Source organism: Loxodonta africana, chromosome 6, assembly GCF_030014295.1.
Source record: "Loxodonta africana isolate mLoxAfr1 chromosome 6, mLoxAfr1.hap2, whole genome shotgun sequence".
Lineage (NCBI taxonomy): Eukaryota > Metazoa > Chordata > Mammalia > Proboscidea > Elephantidae > Loxodonta > Loxodonta africana.
Window position 1 is genome coordinate 87,300,441 of NC_087347.1, and position 26,542 is coordinate 87,326,982.

At 43.1% G+C, this 26,542-nt stretch overlaps 1 protein-coding gene across 1 annotated transcript in view; it reads left to right on the forward strand.

The window, feature by feature from the left end:
* The first annotated feature begins 1,827 nt into the window (after positions 1–1,827).
* The window catches only part of PLA2R1 (phospholipase A2 receptor 1), a 126,492-nt gene continuing 101,777 nt past the window's right edge, over positions 1,828–26,542 (forward strand). The window contains exons 1-3 of the mRNA XM_064287449.1: positions 1,828–2,000; positions 3,943–4,217; positions 26,120–26,503. Of these exons, the coding sequence (XP_064143519.1) occupies positions 1,828–2,000; positions 3,943–4,217; positions 26,120–26,503 (832 nt within the window). The remainder of the gene's footprint in view (positions 2,001–3,942; positions 4,218–26,119; positions 26,504–26,542) is intronic.

Genomic DNA, 26,542 nt, shown 5'->3' on the forward strand with positions numbered 1-26,542 from the left:
TATCTAATTTTAGTTAGTTTTTGTGTTTGATCTGAGGTATAGGTCATGTTTCATTCTTTTACAGGTGAGCATCCAGTTTTGCTGGCACCATTTATTAAAGAGGCTGTCTATTCCCAATTTAATGGTCTTTGGCCCTTTGTCAAAAGGGGTATAAGAATTTTTTTTAAGTTTTCTCAACTTGGGAACATTTTTCGCTTCCTAGTCAAAGTGTTATCCCAATTAGCAAGTCGTATATTCAATACAGGCATACCTCATTTTATTGTGCTTCATAGATATTGCATTTTTTATAAATTGAAGGTTTGTGGCAACCCTGCGTTGAGCAATTCTATCGGCATCATTTTTCCAACAGCATGTGCTCATTTCATGTCTCTGCATCAGATTTTGGTAATTCTCACAATATTTCAAACTTTTTCATTATTATTATATCTGTTGCAGTGATCTGTGATTAGTGATCTTTGATGTTACTATTGTAATTGTTTTGGGGCTCCATGAACTGCGTGCATATAAACCAGCAAACTTAATCGATAAATGTGTGTGTTCTGACTGTCCACCAACTGGCCATTCCCCTGTCTCTCTATTGGGCCTCCCTATTTCCTGAGACACAACAGTATTAAAATTAGACCAATTAATAACCCTCTATCGGCCTCTATGTGTTCAGGTGAAAGGAAGACTCACAGGTCTCTCACTTTAAATCAAAGCTAGAAATGATGAAAATTAGTGAGAAAGGCATGTCGAAAACTGAGATAGGCCAAAAGCTAGGCTTCTTCACCAAACAGCCAAACTGTGAATGCAAAGGAAAAGTTCTGGAAGGGAATTAAAAGTGCTACTCCAGTGACCAGATGAATGATAAGAAAGTGAACAGCCTTATTGCTGACATGGAGAAAGTTTCAGTGGTCTGAATAGAAGATCAAGGCAGCCACAACATTCCCTTAAGGCAAAACCTGATCCAGAGCAAGGCCCTCTCTTCACTTCTATGAAAACTGAGAGAGGTGAGAAAGCTGCAGAAGATAAGAAGCTAGCAGAGTTTGATTTATGAGGTTTAAGGAAAGAAGCCGTCTCTAAAACATCGAAGTGCAAGGTGAAGCAGCAAGGCTAATGGAGAAGCTACAAGTTATTCAGAAGATCTAGCTAAGATAATTGATGAAGGTGGCTACACTAAACAGCACCTTTTCAGTGTAGAAGAAACAGCTTTATATTGGAAGGAGATGCCATCTAGGACTTGCATAGCTGGAGAGGAGGAGCCAATGCCTGGCTTCAAAGCTTTAAAAGACAGGCTGACTCTCTTGTTAGGGGCTAATGCAGCTGGTGACTTTAAGTCTCATTTACCGTTCCTAAAATCCTCGGGCCCTTAAGAATTATGCTCAGTCTGCTCTGCCTGTGATCTATAACTGGGAAAACAAAGCCTGGAAGACAGTACATCTGTTTGCAACATGGTTTACTGAATATTTTAAGCCCATGGTTGAGACCTACTGCTCAGAAAAAAAGATTCCTTTCAAAATATTACAGCTCATTGACAATGTACCTAGTCACCCAAGAGCTCTGATGAAGATGTACAAGGAGATTCGTGTTGTTTTCATGCAAAAAAAATTTTTTTAACACAACATCCATTCTGCAGCCCATGAAGTAATTTTGACTTTCAAGTCTTATTATTTAAGACACACATTTTGAAAGGCTATAGCTACCATAGATCTGGTGGATCTGGGCAAAATAAACTGAAAAACTTCTGGATTAGGCATTCTAGATGCCATTAAGAACCTTCACGATTCGTGGGAAGAGGTCAAAATACCAACATTAATAGTAGTTTGGAAGAAGTTGACTCCAACCCCCATGGATGACTTTGAGGGGTTCAAGGCTTCAGTGAAGAAAGTAACTGCAGATGTGGTGGAAATAGCAAGAGAACTAGAATTAGAAGTGGAACGTGAAAATGTGACTGGATTGCTGCAATCTCCTGACAAAACTTTCATGGATGAAGAGCTGCTTCTTACAGATGAGCAAAGAAAGTAGTTTCTTGAGATGGAATTTACTCCTGGTGAAGATACTTTGTTGAAATGACACCAAAGGACTTATAACATTACATAAATTTAGTTGATAAAGCAGAAGCAGAGTTTGAGAGGATTGACTCCAATTTTGAAAGAAGTTCTACTGTGGTTAAAACTGCTATCAAACAGCATCGCATGCTACAGAGAAATCTTTTGTGAAAGGAAGAGTCAATCAATGCAGCAAACTTTATTGTTATCTTATTTTTTAAAATTGCCACAGCCACCCCAGCGTTCAGCAACCACCACCCTGCTCAGTCAGCAGCCATCAACATCGAGGCAAGACCCTCCACCAGCAAAAAGGTTATGATTTGCTGAAGGCTCAAACGATGGTTGGCATTTTTTAGCAATAAGGTGTTTTTAAATTAAGGTATGTACTTTTTTTTAGACATAAGGCTATTTTGTTGCACACTTAATAGACTACAGCATAGTGTGAACATAACTTTTATATGCACTGGGAAACCAAAAATTCATGTGACTCGCTTCATTGGTATAGTCACTTTATTGGGACGGTCTGGAACTGAACGGGCAATATCTCTGAGGTACGACTGTAAACGTCAACCAGTTTCTACTATTGGCTAAATATATTTGTTTTAACAGGGGGAACCAGGCTAAGACAGAGTTACTAAAGAATGTTTGGTGTTGGCTGGTAGGTAGCTGAGCAAGGCCACTTAGCTTTTCTCTTTTTAACAATTTCTTTTGCTTTCTTCTCATATTTTAATGACTAATGACAAGGTCTATTTAGGAAAGTTCATGTATTACCCTATTCTCATGACTATTAAATGTTTCCCGTGTTCTGCCCATTATTTGAAAGACTGGAGTTTTCACAACGGTTAAGTGCTCAGCTGCTAACTGAAAGATTGCCAGTTCAAACCCACCCAGCAGCTCTACAGGGGAATGACCTGGTGATTAAAAATCACAGCCAACAAGACCCTATAGGGCAGTTCTACGCTGTCACGTGGGGTCGCTATGAGTGGAAAACAGACTTGATGCCACACAACAACAAGAGTTAGAAGGACTGCCTTATAGTCAGAGTCTTGCTACCTAGTAGTTTAGGAAGTTACTCTAACTAGAGACCAAAAAAAAAGAGACCAAGGAGTAACCAAAAAAGACACGTTATCCTCAAGTCGATACTGACTCTTAGTGACCCCCTAGAACAGAGTAGAACTGCGCTATAGGGTTTCCAAGAAACAGCTGGTGGACTAGAACTGCCGACCTTCTGGTTAGCAGCCACGCTCTTAACTACTGTACCACCAGGGTTCCTAGAGCAGACCACTACATCTATCTAGTTCAGTTTTCTCTGCTGTTACGTGAAATAACAGTTCCCCCCACCCCCTCGGCTATTTTCTGAGTAAAGGAAATCACAGAAGATACCCGGAGGGTAGGTAATTTTAAAACGTAAAGGCGCTCAACAATTGAACGGCCTACAAATTACTCTGGATTGAGGAGGTGGAGACAAGGGCGCGGCGCTCCAGGAGTCTCCAGTGCTCCACATTCCAGAGGAGGGGAGGTCCCGAGAGCTCCCACAGCGTGTGGGTCCACGGAGGAGCTCGGTTTACTCTACGCTGCCTCCTGCGAGACCCGCAGTGTTTACCAGAATCCGGGTGGTTTGCAAACCCACATGTCAGACTTGCTGTCCTGGGGGTTCTCAACTCGCTTACCGTCAACTCCTCTTTAATATCCCCAGGGAAGAAAGCAAGGCAGGAGGCGGGAGGGGCATGCTCCGGCCAGCCTCACCCCTCCTCTCTCTCCACCCCAAAGGCAGGAATTTATGGGATGGGCAGATGGTCCACCCCCTCGTCCTCCTCCCTCCCCAAGCCCGAGAGTGGGTAGGGCGGCGAAAACATCCGCGACTTTCCCGTCTCCCATCCCAGAGCTCCTGAGTGTCCGCTCGCTGTGGTGATAGAGGTGGCGGAGTGGGTCCCCAGGGCGCAGGGGTGGCGAGGACCCGGGAGGGGCGGAGCTTGGAAAGGGCGCGGTCCTGCCTCCCGCCCCGCCGGCCCGGAGCTCGGGGCACTGCGCCGGTCCCCGCGGGTGCGCTGAGGGGCGCTCTGCTAGCCCAGTGGTTAGCGATGCTGCTGCTGCCGCCGCTGCTGCTGCTTCTGCTGCTGAAGGCGCCTAGGGGCTGCGGCGAGGGCGCGGCGGCGGTACTCCCCCCGGAGCGGGGCGTCGAGTGGCAAGGTGAGTGCCCCCCGGGGTGGGGGACGAGATTGGCATGTCTGGAGCTGGGGACGGGGAGGCTGGGGGTGGGCGAGAGAGGCCAGGGCAGCCGAGCTTCTATTGAGGCCACGTCTCTGTAGTCCCGGGAAAGCCCTAAGAATGGCTCAGTCCTGCAGCCGGACCGGCCCTGCGCCCCCTTCTCTAGGCCCCTCAACTCCCACATCTTCAAAAATGGAGTGAATAATAGTACTTACGCCAGTGCCGAGGGGGGCGCGCCGAGGTGCTGGGCCTGGGCTCGCCGGCAACTTCGACTGCGCTCTGGCCCCGGGCCTGGGGCCCCCGAGATTAGCCGGAGATAGGAAGTAGGAGACTTCAAAGTGTAAACTTTCCGAGAGCTGCTCATTTGGCAGGGCCACCTCTCGGATGTTGTTACGTTGTTAGGTGCCGTGGAGTCGGTTCCGACTCACAGTGACCCTATGTGCAACAGAACGAAACACAGTCGAGTCCTGCTACATGATGGTAGAAAGATGTCCCATTTCGTCCCCTACCTAAACAACCGCACCAGGTGTGCGTCGCCACCTGCGGAGTGGCAGCAAGCCAGGCCGCTCCCCTCATCCCCTTTGCGAAGGAAAACTTTTGTTAACGCCTCGCAGACCTGGAGAAAACGGCCCTCTTTGCTTCTCAGTTTCCGTTAGGAAAATGGGGTCTGTGATATCCATAGGACCAGGAGGATTAAATGAATCTTTACTAAAGGCTTTTGGCACACCTGGTGCTTTGGCCATTGCAACCATTCTTCAAAGTTACCTCCAAAACACACACACACACACACACACACACACACACACCCTCCCACCCACCCACCCACCTACCCCAAGAGGGGTTTCTGTCCTCCAAGGCCCAAATTGGTGAATAACTGCATAGGCTGCCCCTGAGAATCCAGGGGCCAAATGCAGAAGCCTACATGTAGAGGGCGGAGGAAGGGGTTGTTGTTAGTTGCCCTTGGAGTCCCTTCCTACTCACGACGACCCCATGGGTCCCTGGGTGGCACAAACAGTTAAGTGTTCAACTACTAGCCAAAAGGTTAGCGGTTCAAGCCCACCTAGAAGTGCCTTGAAAGACAGGATTGGCAATCTGCTTCTGAAAGGTCACAGCCTTGAAAACCCTTAGAAGCAGTTGGACTGTGCACACATGGGATCACCTTGAGGAAGAAGGTGGGGGAAGTTAAATAAAGGAAGGAGGAGGAGCCTCCAGGCAGCTTGCATCCCCTGCCTCTGGGGATAAGTTTGGAAAGAAGGGGTTAACAAAGATGTGATCAATGTCTGAGTGTGCTAGTTTTTCCTCCTCAGTATATCATTTATACGTTTTTGAGGTAATATTTTTGGATCCTATTCTCTAGCATTCCCAGGAGGCCTTATCAGGGACAGGTTGAGAAACAAACCATTCTTATGCTAAGATAGCCAGAGGTCAGAGGCTCTTATATTCTTGGTGTCCTGTCAATCAGTTCAGTAATAATTGCTCCTGTGGATGTACCTGACATATCTGACCCAGACAGGTGTGGTCCGTTCCTGGTAGCAATTTGTCATGTGGTGGTTATGCCTCTACATTTTAAAATGTGGATTTTGCCCAAGCACTAGGTGTCTAGAACAGGGCAGCAGCCCGTAGCATAGAAGCTGGGACAGGGCCACACAGAGAGTGATCCTCTGAGCCGGGGTTAGCCCTGACCAACTAATCCCTTTCTATATGTAGCAGACCCAAATCTAGGCCTGAGGTAGTTTGTAATCAGTGCCTTCTCTTTAGTGGTCAAGGACACTTGGAAATGAGAACCACCTGCTACCTCCTGTATCCTCCAGGTGACAGTTTGCAAAAATCTGAAGGGGTTTGACATAGTGTCACAGAGTTTTTTTAGATATGAAAATACTGCTACTGATGTTTTGAAGAATGGAAAATGTGTGGCAATAAATAGCACTTAATGGTCATAGTCATTTCAGTAGAATTTCAAGGGTAATCTACATGAGCTTGAAATCAAATTTTTCTTGTCTAAACAAAGACAAAGATGGAAAAACCAAAAGCTTACAGTTGGGAGGGACGTAAGATATTGTCTACTACAACCGTCCATTTTTTTTTAAATAATTTGTATCGTGCATTAAGTGAAAGTTTACAAATCAACTCAGTCTCTCACACAAAAACCCGTATACACCTTGCTACACACTCCCAATTACTCTCCCCCTAATGAGACAGCCTGCTCTCTCCCTCCACTCTCTCTTTTCGTGTCCTTTTCGCCATTTTCTAACCCCCTCTACCCTCTCATCTCCCTTCCAGGCAGGAGATGCCAACATAGTCTCAAGGGTCCACCTGATCCAAGAAGCTCACTCCTCACCAGCATCCCTCTCCAACCCATTGTCCAGTCCAATCCCTGTCTGAAGAGTTGGCTTTGGGAATAGTTCCTGTCCTGGGGCAACAGAAGGTCTGGGGGCCATGACCACCGGGGTCCTTCCAGACTCAGTCAGACCATTAAGTGTGGTCTTATGAGAATTTGGGGTCTGCATCCCACTGCTCTCCTGCTTCCTCAGGGGTTCTCTATTGTATTCTCTGTCAGGGCAGTCATGGACAACCGTCCATTTTTCAGATGTGGAAGCTGTAGTCTAGCTGCCGTGTAGTCAGCCATGCTTTTAACTGCTTCAGTTTACCACATGGGGAACTGTACCACATTGACTCAATATTAGCTATGATTGACAGCCACAGAGCAACAAGGAGAACAATGCTCACCCATTTTAGTTTCATATCCACTAAAAAGGGATATTCAATAACGTGAGACAGATTATACGCATAGCATTCCTCACCTGAATTGTTTGATATATGCTACTGATTGATCTGGTACATATTCTAAGCATCCCAGCCTTGAAAGGCAGGTGATGAATGATATTATGCTGACTTTTCAATCATTTATCAATAATTTTGTATTCAAAAATCAGTAATGCAATGTCAAATAATAGTTAAACTCAAGGGCTCTGGAGCCACACTGTTTGGGTTCAAATCCTGGCTCTACTGTTTACTGATTGTATGACCTTGGGCAAATTACTTAACTTTTCTGTTCCTCAATTCCCTCATCTGCAATAGTGGAGTGAATAATAGTACTTACCCAAGTGCCATTCCTTTTGCTGAGAGATGACCACGGAGCCCTCTTTCCCTGGCCAGTCCAGACCACCTTGAAAAATTGGCAGCCCTGTAATAATTATTTACTGCCCTGTGCATAATACTGCATTTGGCATGTCTGGAGCCTATCTTCCACCTTCGGTTGGCTATAGCAAGGGGCTGCATTTGTGATTTGCATTCCCCAGTCTGGAATCTGAGCCTTTCTAGCAAGCACTAATACTTGATAACCTAACTCATTTAAGCACTCCACATACTGGGAGGGCAGGGTTGAAAATGAAGAAGAAGGTGGGGCATCTTGGTGAAAAGTAGGCATAGTCTGCACGGTGGATGCTAAAGGAAGTGAACTGGAGGCAAGTAAAAGGATTTTGACACTACTTTGAGGGCTGAAAATTATACATATGAAATGTCCCCAGCCAACACGGGAGATTTTTCTCCCTGCAGCACTCAGCATCCAAGGTACCAGTCCTTGGGGACTGTCAGAGTAGGTGCTTCTGAATGACCAGTGACCTGGGGAAGTGAGAGTGCTGATGAGTGTGAGGTCAAAGTGCTTGACCATGGCGTCCTGTCAGAAGAGAAGAAAGTGAAGCCAGGGATTTCTTGATAACCTGTGACAGGAAGAGGTGTGAGGGGACTGAGGGCCCCAGTTGTTCATTCCCTATCTGTTGAGCACTGTCTGGTTTATCTTCCTGTCTTACTTTGGGTAAGCAATCTCTGAGACATGTACTGGGACATGGTTCCAGAGAGCACAGTGAGAGAATGAGGAAGTGAGACAGGGAAGGGAAGAAAGCCACTGTGGGCAACTGTTTCTGAGGGACTGTGTACAGCATACTTCACCAGGGACAGAAACCTGGGATATTTATCCACCTACTCCATCCCTTATTGATTGAGGCTTGCTCCTGGGTCATTAGCCCTTGGTGCTTTTGGCCTGCCTGGAACACCCAGGCAAGGAGACACAGAAAGTCAGTTGGAATATATGGGAGCTGTCTGCACAGGAATGGCCTCCAGGGTAGGGAATACAGGTGGGGAACCAACAGAATCTGCTACACTACCGCTATCACCACCACCACTGCCATGCAGATTGAGGTGATAAAAATGTGAATAAGCTATGATATTGCTCCCAAGAAGCTGAGAATCCAGTGACATACACAGAAACATAAACAATTACAAGACAGTGTGGTGGCTGCTATGATAAGGAATGAGCAAAGTGCTAAAGGGATTTAGAGGAGGGACTGGCCTGGGGAGTTGGAGACTCACAAAAGTGCATTTGAGGTTGTTTTAAAGGACTCCCTGGGTGGTGCAAATGGTTAAGCACTTGACTACTAGCCAGAAAATTGGCAGGTCTTGGAAGACAGGCTGATGATCTGCTTCCAGAAGGTCACAGCTTTGAAACCCCTATGGAGCAGTTCTACTCTGCATACGTGGGGTTGCCATGAGTTGGAATCAGTTCAATGGCAACTAACGATAACAATAAAGGGCAAGTAGGTATTTGCAATATGGGAAAAGGGAGATATAACACCCCAGGGAAGGCACCAAATATGGTGCAAAGGCACAAAATCATGTGTGGGGCAACAGTAGTTCAACGAGCTGAAAGTTCCAATCTGGGCTATTTGGGATGCAAAGAAAGAGGCCCACTGCAGCTCACTCAGGCACATGGGAGGGTAATAGTAAGGGTACTGGGATCTCAAGGGGAGAAAGGGACCAATGACAGGTTCTCCTGTGCAATCAGGCTGCTTGGGAAAGGAGAATTGGCCACTGGAACAAAGTGGCTACTTTTTCTGTTTCTCTCTCTCAGGTACTGGGTGCTCAGTTCTCCTTTCTGTTGACTGGATTTCTCTGCTTTGACTTGCAGGACTTCTCATGGTAGCTCCCACAGCTTCCTGGAAAGAGTCCCTCAGTTTCCTAGGAGAGGAGTCTGGCCAGTCCCCTGTGCTCTGCCCTTGAGTAAGGGCTAGTTGGTCTTGGCAGGGGATTGGAGCTGGCAGGTCATAGGGTTCTGCACATGGTGATGTTGCTTCATGAGAGGCTGTGGACAGGCACATCCCCAGAGCAGGGTCATGGGCAGAGCAAGAGCTTGTGACATGTCTACATTTGGAAGCAGGGGCGAGATGAGATAGTGAAGAGTTTGGCTGGACCCATTCTGCTTTTGGAACAAGAGTCTCATCAGGCCACTGAATCTGTTGGGGCTGCTGAGAAGGACTTCGTTGGCCTCGTTAAGGGGTTTGGGCAAAGGGAATCAGATCACATTTTTAAGTTGAGGAACGCCTTGACCAGTTTGGGGCTTGCAAAGGATAATTCTGGAGTTGTGTAGGGTGGGAAGGAGGCCATCTGGAAGGTTAAAGCAGCAGCCCAAGAAGAAACGCACCGATGAATTGAAGTAAGCCAGTCCCAGGAGAAATAGTAAGGGACAGAAAGTTTAGATTCAAGAGATAAGGATTAAAAGAGAAGAAAATTACAAAATAATAGACTTAGTGGGAGTTACGAAATGGGAGAGGTGGCAAAATGGGAGGAGTTGTTATTGTTGTTGTTAGGTGCCGTCGAGTCGGTTCCGACTCATAGCGACCCTATATGCACAACAGAACGAAACACTGCCCGGTCCAGAGCCATCCTTACAATCGTTGTTATGCTTGAGCTCATTGTTGCAGCCACTGTGTCAATCCACCTCGTTGAGAGTCTTCCTCTTTTCTGCTGACCCTGTACTCTGCCAACCATGATGTCCTTCTCCAGGGACTGATCCCTCCTGACAACATGTCCAAAGTATGTAAGACGCAGTCTCGCCATCCTTGCCTCTAAGGAGCATTCTGGCCAACACTTCTTGCAAGACAGATTTGTTCGTTCTTTTGGCAGTCCATAGTATATTCAATATTCTTCGCCAACACCACAATTCAAAGGCGTCAACTCTCCTTCGGTCTTCCTTATTCATTGTCCCACTTTCACATGCATATGATGTGATTGAAAATACCATGGCTTGGGTCAGGTGCACCTTAGTCTTCAGGGAGGAGTAGTGATTGATTATACAGTGGTAAATCCAAGTTTGGGAAGTGAATTTGTTCTCAGTAGTGACAAGATGCAAGATGTGGTTGTAAGTGTGGTCATTAAAGTGGATGAACAGCTGGTCCTCAGAGCAGAGGAGGTCAAGGGAATGAGAGTCCAGAGCAGTGCTAGAGCAGAAGCAGTTAAAAGGGTTTAGAACTTTTTTGTCAGTGAGCCACAATAAGAAATACGTTTTACGTCACAACCCAGTACAAATGTATACATGTATATATGTAACAAACAAAAGTTTCCTCAAAGAAATCCTCTTACCTAATAGGATATGTTGTAGCTTTTCTATTGCATTCCATTCTATTTTGTTTTGTAATGCCTGATTTCATGATCCATTAATGGGCAGAGACCTACAGCCGAGAAACACCTGGCCAGAGTGTTGGGTCATCTGTGTGGAAGTTAAAGGTTTTGGGGTTGGAAGTACAACCTGCTGGTATCAAAGCCGTAGTGAATGTAAGGAAGAGAGGTTTGTAGCAGCGGTAGACCCCTGTGAAGAGAAAGGGAAGAAAGGGTGGTGCTACATGGGAGGGGTTTCTGAAGGAGATGACAAGAGCCACCATATGGAGGCAGCAGTGGGAAGGAACTAGGGCCCTGAGATTTCCCCCCTAGCTTCCATTTCTAATGGAGCCTTGGTGGTATTGTGGTTAAGAGCTCAGCTGCTAACCAAAACGTCCTTGGAAACCCTGTGGGGCAGTTCTACTCTGTCCTATAGGGTAGCTATGAGTAGGAATCAACTCGAAGGAACATTTCTTTTTTTTTTTTCTTTCTGTTTCTAATACAGGCAAAAATGCCACGCTCTATCACTTATGATAGTATCTAGTATTTGTGGAGTGCTTACTGTGTGCTGTTTTACATACATTACCACATTTATCCTCACTATAATCCAAAGAGGTAGGCAGCAATAATACATACCCCTCTTTTACAGATGAAAAAGGGTTAGGTAGCTTGCAACTCCAGGAACCTGTAAAGTAGGGATTTGAACCAGGTACTCAAGCACTAATGCAGAGGATCCATGCATAGCCTTGCCATCTCATAAAATAGTTCGTTCTGTTGGTAGCATGTGATTTGATTTCGTAACTCGAGTTATTCTCTGCAACTCCTCTGTTTCCAAACCCATACGTCCACATGTGGGAGTGATATTTTCACGAAGCAGAAATGTGCAATGCTATTGATTTATTAACTGCTCTAGGCAATTCCCACACCCCTGGGCAATGAGCCAGTCCCCTAATCTGAAGATTTGGAATTTAAGTGGAAGCATGATCCGATATTGGTTTAGCTGCCCTCCCTGGCCATAAATCACTCCAAACATCTGGACTCCATTTCTCTCGTCCCTACCCATCATCTCTCAGCATCTCTTCCACTTTGTACTTTTCTAATCCCAGCTTCTCTGACTGGCTGCTTCCTCACAAGTCTTTGCAAGTCAGTGTGGATTTCCAGTTTTTCTGGTCCTTATTACTCTTTCTTATTAAGCTTCTTACCTCTCTTCCTATTGTTGGTTGCCACAGTAACTGATGCCATAGAATGCAAGTGCCAGGCTAATGACTGGAAAGGTTGAACCACACAGATAGCTCATTTGTCCCTTCAGATCCCCCTTCCCTGGCCTAACAATTTGCTTAATTATATCAGGTTTTCTGAAGAAATAACTATGTTGTTTTGCCTCTTCTGAACTCATTCCTATGCAGCAAATCCTCATATAAGCTCTCAAAGTAATATATTTGAGACATTTATAGACCCTTCCCTCCGTTTTTTTTCAGAAATTATCCTTGAAAGTCTTTTAGGACATGTTCCAATACATAGTGGAGGATATAAATTATATGTTGAATTGGCCAAAATAAGAAGAAATGGTATAGTTCATAAAAGAAACGAGCCAAAGAGCACCTTATAAATATTTTATTAAGTTATTTAGGGAAAAATATAAAGCCACTTAAGAAAAATGGAGGAGTATTTTTAGGATTTCTATAATTTGGGTTCTGTGATATGGAGCTAAACAAAACAGACAAAGGTTTCTGCTTTCATCCATGGCCACATGAGTTTTTAATTTATAATACTTTCCAGACTACTACAGTTCTAAAGAAATACGACAATAAAAAAGGTTTTGCTATTCTGGCTTTTGGCATTTGGCTCTTAAGAACTTTCCTTTTTAATTATGAAAACATAAACAGGAAATTCAAAGTAGTTGTTGAACTATAAATATTGTTGTCCTATTTTGCTGCTATTTCGCACCATCCATATTCAAAGTTAAGATTGGCTTTTACTTTTATTAACATTTATCAAGTGATCATAGTGACTGAAGTAATTTTTATGAGGATCTATGAAGCCAGCACTATTATTAACCCCATTGTGCGAATGGGGAAACCAACATACTCTTCTAGCTTCAAACAGTTCTAAAGTCCTTTTGGCAGTTGCCGAAGTCATCTTTCCATGGTGTTTTCCATGATTTTAGCCTGTTCAAATAAGAACAGGGTCAGCTTCATGGGTGTGTAACCAGGACCCCACGCTGAGAAGGGGCCCTTTCTTACAGCCCTTGGTATTAGAATTTGTCATGGATTGAATTGTGTCTTCCAAAAATGTGTGTCAACTTGGCTAGGACATGATTCCCAATATTGTGTGGTTGTCCGCCATTTTGTGACCTGATGTGATTTTTCTGTGTTGTAAATCCTATCTCTATGATGTTAATGAGATGGTAGCAATTATGTTAATAAGGCAGGACTCAATCTACAAGATTAGATTGTGTTTTAAAGCAATCTCTTTTGAGATATAAAAGAGAAAAGTGAGCAGAGAGACATAGGGACCTCACGCCTCCAAGAAAGGAGCACCAGGAGCATAGTGTGTCCTTTGGACCAGGGGTATCTGCACTGAGAAGCTCCTAGTCCAGGAGAAGATTGATGACAAGGGCCTTCCTCCAGAACCGACAGAGAGAGAAAACCTTCCCCTGCAGCTGATGCCCTGAATTTGGACTTCTAGTCTCCTAAACTTTGAGAGAATAAATTTCCCTTTGTTAAAGCCATCCACTTGTGGTATTTCTGTTATAGCGGCACTAGATAACTAAGACAGAATTCTTAATAATTCCATCTTTAAATTTGTGCTTTGTGGGTGAAGCCCCATGAGACAATGAAGCGCAAGCCAGGGGCTTGGAGCCTCAGCTCAAGCATGATGCTACCTCCCACCTTCTCCATATCTCCCCCAGAAGGATTCTTAGCTGCCCCTCCCTGCTCCTGCCCCACCATAGCTGCTGCTCTGAGCCAGGGCTGGCAACTAGGTCAAATTGGGATTGGGAGACTGGAAACCTATGGCTTCTCCGGGTGGGACAAGGCTGTGGCCATCCCCACTGACCTGGCAGCACCACTCCAAGTTCAGTGAGGACTTGGTGGGGGGGGCTTTTCACCCTCCCCCAGTTCAGGTACTGAGCACAGTCCTGCATGTAGTTTGCAATCCCTTGGGGGTTGCCAGTCCACCATGGATTAGACAGTGGGTCCATGAGCAGGACGGATTTACTTCCATGTTCATACCCAGGGCCACACATTTTCATTTTTCTCTGGGCCTTACAAATTATGTAGCCAGACCTGAATGAGAAGGATGAGAACTAGCAATATATCTACCGTTAAAAGTATTTTTGACATTGTACCTCTCACTTAAATAAATGATTTTTTTGGCTGCTGACCAAGAGGTCGGCAGTTTGAATCTGCCAGGTTCTCCTTGGAAACTCTATGGTGCAGTTCTACTGTGTCCTATAGGGTCGCTATGAGTCGGAATTGACTCAATGGCAGTGGGTTTGGTTTTGGGTTTATTCTTAAAGCAGTTAAGACAAACTGCTCAGTGTAAACACCAGTTTTCAATAATGTCGCATCATTTCTAGGGTTGTTTTGGTTGTTGGTGGAGTTGTTGTCTGCTTTTGTTTGTTTTGGTGGCCCGATCTTTGAATCATTTCCCCCCAAGCTTTGAGTGCAAGGCATTTGTGAGTGGATTTTAACAATGTTCTGAACCAGTCAGCTATGTCTTATTATGTCTTGTAACTTGCTCCTTGTAACAAGGTTCCCTGGTGACTGAGATGGTATATTTTCAACATAGTCTATCAGATGATAACAGAGCCACTGTGGATGATGATTTTTACATAACCCATGTGGGTTCTTTCAAATTAAAAAAAGGCAAAATGTGGGGGAGTAGACTACAAGCTAGAAGGAAGGAAAATGTTTTCAACTCAGTTTAAAAATTCATTGGTAAGATACAGAGGAATGACAAAGCACCTCAGAAGAGTCTCTTACCTATAGACATAAGGTTTTCTGCAAGAGTCTAAAACCAAAACCAAACCAGTTGCTGTCAAGTCAGTTCTATCTCGTGGCAACCCCAGGTGTTGCAGAATAGAACTGTACTCCTTAGGGTTTTCAAGGCTCTGACCTTTCAGAAGCAGATCACCAGGTCTTTCTTCTGAGATACCTCAGGGTGGGTTCAAACCACCAACCTTTCGGTTAGTAGCCAAGCACTTAACCGTTTGCACCACCCAGGAATTTCTTTGCCATCGAATTGAATTCCAACTTATAGCAACCCTTTAGGACAGAATTTCCAAGGCTATAAGTGGTTATGGAAGCAGACTGCCACATCTTTCTCCTGTAGAGCAGCTGGTATATTCAAACCGCTGACCTTTCAGTTAGCAGCCAAACACTTAACCACTATACCACCAGGGTTCCTTCTGCAAGGGTCAGCCACTATTAAATGAGAAAGACAGATAGTGAGGGATAGGGGAGGGAATGAGAATGGGCTGAGACTGACGAATATCGTCTGAAAGGGTTAACCAACTTTGTGAGGGGTTGGTAACAGGCAATTTAAATTCTCACAAAACTAGAATCTGACAGAGCTGATTAAGCTGGGTTTCATTTTCCACATGTGGGAAAGAATATTGTATACCTCTTGGAACTTGGAGCAGTGATTTGGGAAGATTAAAGGATATAAACAAGGGGAAGAGAATATGTAAAAAGATTTTAGCAAGAGGAGTCCCATAGCCCTGTGGAGGCCGTGATTATCCAGGTTCAGAAACTGCGGGAGAATAAAGAAAGCTCTGAGTCAAGGACAATGCCAGGGCAGGGAAAGAGAGGACATTCTGGAGCAGGAGGAGATTTTTTAAATGTACCTAGGTAACTTTTTAGTTGATTAATAGAAAGCAGTTGGCAGAAAGCCACAAGCTGTATTACCTGTTGTTAAGAGATAGACACTACGTCTCAGATGATTTGGTATAAAATGCCAATATTCACAGAGAGAGGGTAGAGAGGGCAGGCACACCTTTCACTTTGTTTTGTGGGTTTGTTCTTTCAAGCACGATATGCGTGCTGCTTACTGCAAGCATGGGCAATTCCTTGCATGTTGGTTTGGAAAGTCATACCGAGAACCCAGATTTTCTGTTACTCAGCCATGAATGGAACTTGATTCAGCAGCTTGTAGCATCCCTTCCTTCTACAGAGAAGTCTAAGAAATACACTCAGCTCTGACCCATTGTTCCCTAGATGGGACAGACTTAGACAAACCCAAATGAGTGTAGCTAGAAAAGGTTGATACATCTCAGGAGAGACGCCCAGCGAGAAGCCACTTCCCTTACAGGGGAGAGATCCCTCCCTACTACCTTCAGAACACCTTTCTGCCAAAATAGAAATACTGTCAGAACAGCAAGGAAGTGAATAGATTTAAGGGATGATGCAGGGCAGGAAGTGTGTGAACCCAGCACTAGTTATGTGGGTGGATGGAGCTGAAGAGGCTTCACCCACAGAACTGTGGGAGGAGATTGAAATTGGATTGCATTTGGCAAGCTGTGGCTTTCTAATAGCCTGTCTTAAACATTGCACGTGACAAGAACCATACAATTGAACTTTTCCTTCCAGTTCCCTTAACATGGAGTGGTACAGAGCAAGCTTTATGTGTGTAGTTAGATTAGGTTGCCACTGTCATGGTGTAATTTATTGAAAGCCCTTCATTTACCTAAAATACCACCATAAAAATATATATTTCTCAAGGAATTGGTTTTTGTTTTGTTTTACTTAAAATTACAGTTTTATTACAGCATAAAGGGTATAAATGAAAAGATGCATAGGGTGAGGTCTGGGAGGATTACCAACACAAAACTTCCATGTCCCAAAAAAGGACGCACTACCCTCCCACATCCACTGATGTCTTTTACCAACCAGGAAGCCCATGGAGCTTCCATGTTCAGAGCCTTTATTAGAACCTCGTTACATAGGCATGATTGATTGAATCATGCATCCCTCTCCTGAGATCCACTGATACCATGTTGGAGGGTTTTTCTGGCCTGGCCAGCCCCCATCTGAGTTACCTCACTAGCATAAACTGTAAGGTAGGTGTTGCCTGGAGCCCTAATAGGTAACAAAGATATTTGAATCACTAGGGAAATTTCAAGGTTTGAGAGGTTCTCTCTCAGGCTTCAAGGACAAAGAACAAATTCTTTGGATAAAGTTAGTTGTAAACCCCACAAGCCACCCCTGGTCTTTGGTCATAGTTCCTTTTATATGCCTAATAATTCGAGGATTGCTTCCCCCCCACCCCCACATTTATGGTAACGTAGATCCAGTTCTTCTTCAGGCCAGTCATATTACATCCTGAGGATCAATCAATATCAGTATCATCATCAATATTAACCATCAGTATTAGTATTATAATCTTATTAATCATACCAGTGTTATACCATATCATTGAATGACAGAAGTAACCTGAAAAAATATGAGTCAAAAGATACTGACTAGCACATTACTAGAGTCCCAATCAGTCATTAGCAATTAGTCCAGTCCATCATGATATCATATGAACATCTCCCAGAGTGTGGTCACTCAGATTTGCTGCAGGCTTCCATTGCAATCTCATCAGATTCCAAAAGTAGGAGTGGTCTTGGCTTCACTCTTTCAGGCATCTGGCATATTTGAGCTGAGACAATACCATCTCTTGCTCTGAGTCTCTGGAATCATGAATGTAATTTTGGATTTCTCTCATTGCATAACCCAATTTATTCATTTCTTTACCCTCAACAGGAATTGTTTTATTGTTCGTTTTAAACGTTTTTTGTTATAATGCAGAAACTACACGAAGCCTATCTTAAAATAATATCTTCAGCCAGCTTTACTTTCCTAGAGCTAAGAGTGTCTAGAAGCAGAAGAGGACAGAAAAGGTGGGTTTCGAGGGGATTTAAAGGTGCCGAAAGTGAAGTGGGAGGGCCTCAAGAGAAATTTACCATGGTTAAATCCAGTCAGCACCGTTCAAGCAAAGGGATCAAACTGTAATACCAGTCCCAGGCTTTCAGCTCCAACCTCAGGCATCTGACAGTCATTGAATCCCTGAAGCCAGAAAACAAGTCACTGTAACTGCGTTTTCCAGAATCCTCACATTCCATCATTCACCAAGTTCTGCCAATTCTTCTTTAAATTCTCTCTCTCGTGACTGTACCCTAGACTATTCCCTCTTTTCCTTTCTCGTTTTCACCAGTTGAATTGACACCTTCAGTCTCCCCTGCTGGATTACATCAATAGTCTCCAGACTGCTCTCCAGGTCCACCCATGACTCTCCTTCTGAGAACCTGAGGCAGGAGCTTGGTCATTTGTCTCCACAGCTGTATTCTCAGCACCTAAAACAGTGCTAGGCACACAGTAGGTGCACAGTAAATGTTTTTGTTGAATGATTACCCACCCCAATTCATCTTCCACACCACAACTTCATTCATGCCTTCTCTTGCTCCAAAATCTCCCTTTTATCTTGTTATGGATTGAATTGTGTCACGCCGCTCCCAAATATATGTTGAAATCCTAACCCCTACACATGTGGATATAATCCCATTTGGGAATAGGGTTTCTTTGCTATGTTAATGAAGTCATTTTAGTGTAGAGTGTATATTAAGCCTATAATTTTTGAGATATAAAAGGAACAGATTAGGCACAAAAGCAAGCAGGCACAAATGGGGGCAGACAAACGTCAAGTGGAGATCTCCAAGGAATGCCAAGAAGAATGTTAGAGAGACTGAGACAAGGATTTTCAGACAACAGTCAGAGAGAGCCTTCCCCTAGGGTCCCACTACCCACTGCTGTCGAGTTGATTCTGACTCATGGTGACCCTATAGGACAGGGTAGAACTGCCTGATAGAGTTTCCAAGGAGCACCTGGCGGATTCGAACTGCCGACCTCTTGGTTAGCAGCAGTCAGCACCCTAAATTTGGACTTCTAGCCTCCTAAACTTTGAGAGACCATCTTAAGAATAGATTTGATGCATTGAACACTAATGACTGAAGACCAGACGAGTTGTGGAATGACATCAAGGAAATCATACACGAAGAAAGAGATTGTAAAAAAGACAGGAAAGAAAGAAAAGGCCAAAACAGATGTCAGAAAAGACTCTGAAACTTGCCCTTGAATGTAGAGCAGCTAAAGCGAACGGAAGAAATGGTGAAGTAAAAGAACTGAACAGAAGATTCCAAAGGACAGCTTGAGAAGACAAAGTAAAGTATTATAATGAAATGTGCAAAGACCTGGCGTTAGAAAAATAAAAGAGAAGAACATACCTGGATTTCTTAAACTGAAAGTATTGAAGAAAAAATGCAAGCTTTGAGTTGCAATATTGAAAGATTCCACAGGGAAATTAGTAAATGATGCAGAAAGCATCAAAAGGAGATGAAAGGAATACACAGAGTCACTGTACCAAAACGAATTGGCTGATGTTCAGTCATTTCAGGAGATAACATATGATCAAGAACTGATGATGCTGAATGAAGAAGTCCCAGATGCACCGAAGGGATTGGTGAAAAAGAAGCCTCCAGAAATTGATGGAATACCAATTGAGATTTTTTAATAAATGGATGCAACACTGGAAGTGCTCACTCGTCTATGCCAAGAAATTTGGAAGAAAGCTACCTGGCCAACTGACTAGAAGAGATCTATGTTTGTGCCCATTCCAAAGAAAGGTGATCCAGCCTACCACGGAAATTATTGAACAATATCATTAATATCACACACAAGTAAATTTTGCTGAAGATCATTCAAAAGTGGTTGCAGCAGTACATCAACAGGGAACTCTAGAAATTCAAGCTGTATTCAAAAGAGAACGTTGAACAAGGGCTGTCATTGTTGATGTCAGATGAATCTTGGCTGAAATCAGAGAATACCAGAAAGATGTTTACCTGTGTTTTATTGACTATGCAAAGGCATTCGACTGTGTGGATCATAACAAATTATAGATAACATTTCAAAGAATGAGAATTATGCTCATGAAGAACCTGTACATAGACCAAGAGGCAGTCTTTTGAACAGGTCAAGGGGATACTGTATGCTTTAGGGTCAGGAAAGGTGTGCATCAGGGTTGTATCCTTTCATCATAGTTATTCAGTCTGTATGATGAACAAATAATCTGAGAAGCTGAACTGTGTGAAGAAGAATGGGGCAAAAGGATTGGAGGAAGACTCATTAACAACCAACATTATGCAGATCACACAATCTTGCTTGCTGAAAGTGAAGAGGACTTGAAGCACTTATTGAGAAGATCAAAGACTACAGCCTTCTGTATGGATTACACTTCAACATAAAGAAAAATCCTTACAACTGGACCAATAAGCAACATCATGATAAATGGAAAAGACATTGAAGTTGTCCAGAATTTCATTTGACTCGGCTCCACAATCAACACCTACGGAAGCAGCAGTCAAGAAATCAAACAACTCATTACATTGGGCAAATCTGCAGCAAGAGGCCTTTTTAAAGTGTTAAAAAGCAAAGGTGTCACTTTGAGGACTAAGTTGCACCTGACCCCAAGTCATGATATTTTCAATCACCTCATATGTATGCGAAAGTGGGACAGTGAATAAAGAAGACCAAAGAAGAATTGATGCTTTTGAACGGTGGTGTTGGCAAAGAATACTGACTATAACAAAGACTGCCAGGAGAATGAATAAATTTGTCTTGGAAGAAATACAGCTACAGTATTCCCTGAAAGGGAAGATGGCTAGACTTCGTCTCACATACTTTGGACATGTTATCAGGAGAAATCTGTTCCTGGAGAAGAATATCATGCTTGGTAAAGTAGAAGGTCAGCAAAAAAGAGGAGGAACCTTGGCAAGATGGATTGACATAGTGGCTACAACAATGGTCTCAAATACAGAAACGGTTGTGAGGGTGACTGAAAGAATCAGGCAGTATTTCCTTCTGTTGTGTATAGGGTCACTATTAGTTGGAACCGACTTGATGGCACCTAACAATAGCAACAAACTGTGAGAAAACAAATTTCTGTTTGTTAAAGCCACTCATTTTTGGCATTTCTGTTTTAGCTGCACTAAGAAACTAAGACACACCTGAAGAATAATATACAAATTTTTTGGATGAAATTCAAGTTCCTCTATAAAATGACCCCAAACCACCTCTTTCCAACTTCGTATTCCACCACCACCAAAGTCTCTTATATAGCTGGGCTCTTGTCACCCAGAACTTATTATTTTATCCCTTTGAGCTTTGGTAACATTTTCTCTGTCTAGGATGCCACCTTACCTGACAGTTTGTCTCTCCATCTATAGACTGAGATGTCCTCCTCCACTGTTCTGATCTTTTGTCATGAGGACAAGCATGCAGGATAAATATCAGGTCCCTAATACATGTTTGTTGACTAAAAATGAAAGAGTGAGAGCGTGCATGAGAGAGGTTGATTTCTCTGATCCTCAGTGCCAAAATGACCTTTTCCCTTCCATTGTAATTATACCTTTTATGTCAAAATATTATTGACATTATGTTGTAGTTTTTTTTCCATACATTTCATTGACTCCAGGAAGAAAGCTCCTTGAGGGCAAGTACCATGACATGTGCATACTTGTATTCATAGTATTCCTAACAGGTGCCATGTTGGTGTTGTTGTTAGGTCCGCTATGAGTGGATTCCAACTTGTAGCGACTCGTGCGGCAGAGAAGATCTGCTCCATAGGGTTTTCTAGGCTGTGATCTTTACAAGAGCGGATCCCCAAGTTTTTGTCATGACGCTGCTGTGAGTTCAAATCGCCAGCTTTTGGTTAGCAGCCGAGAGCTTCACTGTTGTGCCACAAAAAAAAAAAAAAGACACCAAACCCATTGCTGTCAGATTGATTCCGACTCATAGCAACTCTGTAGGACAGAGTAGAACCGCCCCGTAGGGTTTCCAGAGAGGGGCTGGTAGATTCCAACTGCCAACCTTTTGGTTAGCAGCCCTAGCTCTCAACCCCTGGGCCCCCAGGGCTCCACTGTGCCACCAGGGATTCTTAAATAAATTTCTGTAAGTAAATCTAGGCCAAGACCTAATATGGCCTTCACTGAGACTATGGATATAAAATTTCTGTCCTAAGACAAAATGGGTTTGGAAGAAATGCAAATGAATGGTTCGATGAAATAATCTTTAAGGTCCCTTCCAGTTCTGAAGTTGATGCTTGAGTTTATGGGTAAAGTCAGTCTCCTCTGCCTCCCCCATATTTCTTTCCAGTGCTGCTCTGCTGACTCATCCCTGGAGAATGGACAAATAGGTGTGTGCACACGTGCCCTACACCCCACCTCAGAAAGTCTGATGACACTGAGGGGTCGGGTCCACTTCACACATAACATCAATTGAGGATCCAGTCAACTGTGTTAAATTTGGGTCTATTTTCTTTTTCTCGTTTTTCATGGCTTTTTTTAAAGCCACGTTTTAAGTGCAATTATAATGTTTTCTTTGGAACAGATGGCGCTTCCTTATTTTTGTTAGCTAGGTGAATTCCCATGATTCCAGGACTAATAGATCTAGTTTCTGGGGCCAGATATTTAGGTAAATAATTTCTCTCTGTCTCCAGTACCCTTGCACAGTACCTAGCACAGAGCTGGCCCCAAAGAATGATTGTTGAATGAGCGAATGAATGAATAAAGAAAGTAACATTCCACATGCAATCGTGAAAGGACTACCCTACGCTTTAGTTCAACAGTTGACCAAGAAAACATTCTTCTCCTACTCCTTAGAAAAGTACATGTTATCCTGTAGGGGTGAAGGGTGAGCCCGACAGGAACTCCTCCTAAGAAGAACTCAGAACTAGGAAATATGACCCCAGCCTCCCGTGGATTTTATCTGAAAAAAAAAAAAAGGAAATTAGTTTATAAGTTACTTATAGTAAATCAACCCTTTTCCTCCTCCCAAACTTATAATTGTGAAGGGAAGTGTAATAACATTTCCTTGCAAAGAGATTTAGTAATTCTGGCAGTACTTCATTAATCACTTAATCAGTGTTCAAGCAGAACTGATGTCCTTGACATATATAATCAATCTTGATTCCTCCCACATTTGATTTGCCCCCTTTTTGAAATCTGGCGACTTCAGACACTACGGGTTGGTGGCTTATTTTCACATCACATTTTGTTACAGGTAACCCAGATAACAGTCTGAATAGTGATACCTCTGTGAATTATCCTGGTACTCTTTGAAAGCAATTGTTTTCTCTTCAGTGAATTTATGCAAATTAGTGGTGCCATTATAACGTAATAGGGAAAATGGGCTTGGGTCATTTTTTAACTTAATATAACATAATATTTTTTTGGAGGTAGAATGTTTATTGTTATAGGTAAGCCATAAAAAAAAAAAAAGCCATAGCTACCTGTTTATAGGAACTTTTCCAAAGCTGCATTCTAAAGGCAGCTGACGTGGAAATGTAATAAACCCATAAAACCCAGTGCTCCAGAATCAAACAACATGGGATTAAGTTTAAGTTTAATGTCTTCTGCTTTGGAAAGGTATTTTTAGGACCACTGGTTCAACTATAGAAGTCCCGATTCTATCTCGTTTTCTCTTAAGACTGAATAAGTTGGAAATTTTAAAAATATTATTCATTCACCCCAAATTTTTGTGGTATATAATTTCCATGTCCACTTACTCACAGACCACCCATCCACCCACCGTATACTGCTTGTCAACATCACATATTTTTATCTTTCCTATAAAAAAGTAGCAGTAGGGACTTTACAAGCCAATCATATGGAAGATAAGTCTCTTAATTCATAATTGCACATGTATTTGAACAAATGAGACAAACATTTTGTTATATGGTTGTTAGAGAGTATTTTTCCTCCCCCAAAAAGGTGATAGCATGGTGTTTCAGGATTGTTTACAACTAAACAGTCTGCAACCACTGTGTGTTGCAGAAGCTAAAGTAAAAATGATCATTAGTGCCAACGATGGAAGAAAAGAAGTCTTTGGAGAATGCTTAGATTAGCACCCTATAGGAGTTCAAAGAGATCTGGAGCAGGATCTACAAATCATGAATCAGAGAGATAATAATAACAACAACTCATATTTACTGAGGTCTCCCCATACCGAGGAATCCGTGCGTGATGCAAATAGTTAACGTGCTCGGCAGCTAATTAAAAGTTGAAGGTTCAATTCCACCCAGAGACACCTCAGAAGAAAGCCCTGGCCATCTACTTCCCAAAAAATCAGCCATTGAAAACCCTGTGGGGCACAGTTCTACTCTGACACACGTGGGACCTCCTGAGTCAGACCAACTTGAGGGCCATGCTGAAGTATTACGCTATGTACTTCATATGGTTATGTAATGTAAAACTCTTAACATTCTTATGAGGTTAGTACCACGCATATCCCCAGTTCATACTCACAGAGATCAAGCAATTTGCTCAAAGCTACATAACCAATCTCGGCGATTGGGACTGCCCAATTCCAAAGCTCCTAACCACTAGCCAGATAGTCTACTTGCCTGCCTTAGATGTATAAACTGAGCCCAAAGGTCTGCAGTACAGTCAGTAAGTTGCAGAGCTGGCTGTATTTCAACATATATATATATATATATATATATATATATAAGGTAGAAGCTAAACTAAAGAACTATTGTGGTAAAATAATTATCCTTCAATGAAAAATTAATGGAGCTGTGGGCTAGCTGGAAAGTAATTAGTAGGTTACACCAGAAATTAAGGTTAACATTCTACCCAGGCATGAAAAGGTGAAAAGGAGAGTTAGAGAGAAGGTTAATTAATCAGAGCCCACATAGCATCGGCAAGAGGTGGATTTGATTTTGAATGACTATTACTAATAACCATAGAGACATGGCCTTCATTAGGAAAACAAATTTCCTGATCTAAATGAAGTCTCCCTAAAACCATTCATTCCCTTCCTCCCACACTCCCTTTTCTTTTTGTCTGATGTATGGTGATCAAAGCAGTTTCCTGACAACTAATTCAACTCCTCAAATACATAGCTATAAGTAAGTTTATCAATTATTAAATGAGGTATAGCTTTCATTAATACATTGACAATCTTTTTTAACAGAGTCTTAAGTGATTTTGGTTACTGTAAATCAGTTTCCCTCAGCCTGATTAACTTCGGGGAAACCTAAAGAACTTTTATCAAAATGAAGTGTTGTTCCCATGCACTGGTGTGTGAGGTGTTCCATTCAGCCCTATTCCAAATCTCAGGAAGGTCTCTGTGTATTCCTGCTGTGCCACTATCACATGACCCACCCTAAACCCCAGCCATATGAAGAAAACCTGATAATATCCCTTCAGATTTTTAAATCTGACTTGAAGATTAGACAGGAAGTAAAATGTATGAGGGGAGCTTAGCTGATGAGAGGATGAAAGAGTACTAAGAAGTAGGGCCCGTTGACCTGACCAGACGTTCTGAGCTGAGGTAAGTCGGCAACCATAGACCTCAGCGGTAGCTGCCGACATAGTGTTAAATCAACATCAAGCATTTACTGAACTTCTGTGATGTGCACACTCTTTGCTTAGACAAAAGAAACTAGACATAATTTCTGCCTTGAAAAAGCCTATCAGAGAACAAAGTCGTAACTGTATAATAAGTGGCTTCCAACCTGGCAACTTGAGGTAAACTCAAGAAGGGGGCCGTTGGTTAACACATGTTCCTTGGCTAGGCCCTACCAACTTTACCGCGGTAATCTCACTTAAATCCGCTCCTCTGGCTCCTGGAGGTAGCGGCTCAGGTGTATGTCACAATGTGTTAAAGTGTCCTGTTTCTCCATATTTGCACATGACCTCTGTGTCTTTTGTGCCATTAGTATGCTGTAGCTCTTCTCACATATCTAGGTGCAGGGCCTGCCAGAGTTCTGGGCATTCACCTGCTGCTGCCAGGTCCACCCAACACAGCTGCTCCGGCTAAGAGTCCATCCCCACAGCAAAATGTCCACCCCTTTCTACTTCACAAATGTGAAGAACACCTCCTTTTTTATGTTTTTTCCTTACCAGAATCGCATCTTGTATCAGTACACAAAGCAGCACTCCATTACACCCTTTTGGTTTCCTACAGGAACTTTGATGATATTTTTCTTTCAGTAATTCTTGATTGAGCCAACGTATTCCTAACTTTAGGCACTTGTCTGAAATAAACCAGAATGTCAACACACCTCTGGTACCCAGGACCCCTCCCTTCTACCCTGAGTATTATTACTAAACCCTACCCTCTGTCCAGTTGTGGTGAATTCCTTCTTTATCAGAACCATACCTGAGTGAAATAACAGGCTACCCTTGTGCGTGTGGCCGTGATGACCTTAGATCAGCTGCAATAAGTACATTTATCCTTCCCAAGACACTCCTTGGTTTTTGCAAACAAAGCCCTTCAGGTGGACCCTGTCTATCAACTCTAGAGCTGTCTGAGATGACTGGAAGCTGTGAGATATCACAACTTAGGTGTCTCATGACATTACTTAATTATATATGAAAATTTAATATTATATCTTTTATGTTTCTATTTTAGATAAAGGCATTTTTGTTATCCAAAGTGAGAGTCTGAAGACATGCATTCAAGCAGGCAAATCTGGACTTACCCTGGAGAACTGCAAACAACCAAACAAGAATATGCTGTGGAAATGGGTTTCAAAGCAGCGCCTCTTTAATATAGGAGGTAGTGGTTGCCTAGGTTTGAACTTATCTAACCCAGAGCAGCCATTGAACATATATGAGTGTGATTCTACCCACATCTCCTTGAGGTGGCGCTGCAACAGGAAGATGATCATGGGCCCACTCCAGTACATGGTCCAGGTGAAGCACAACAACACCATTGTGGCCTCATGGAAATATCTTCATAAGTGGATTTCCTTTACATCAGGTGGTGGAGGCATTTGTGAATATCTGCATAAAGGTAAACAAATAATTTAAATCAAAGTACTCATGAAATGGG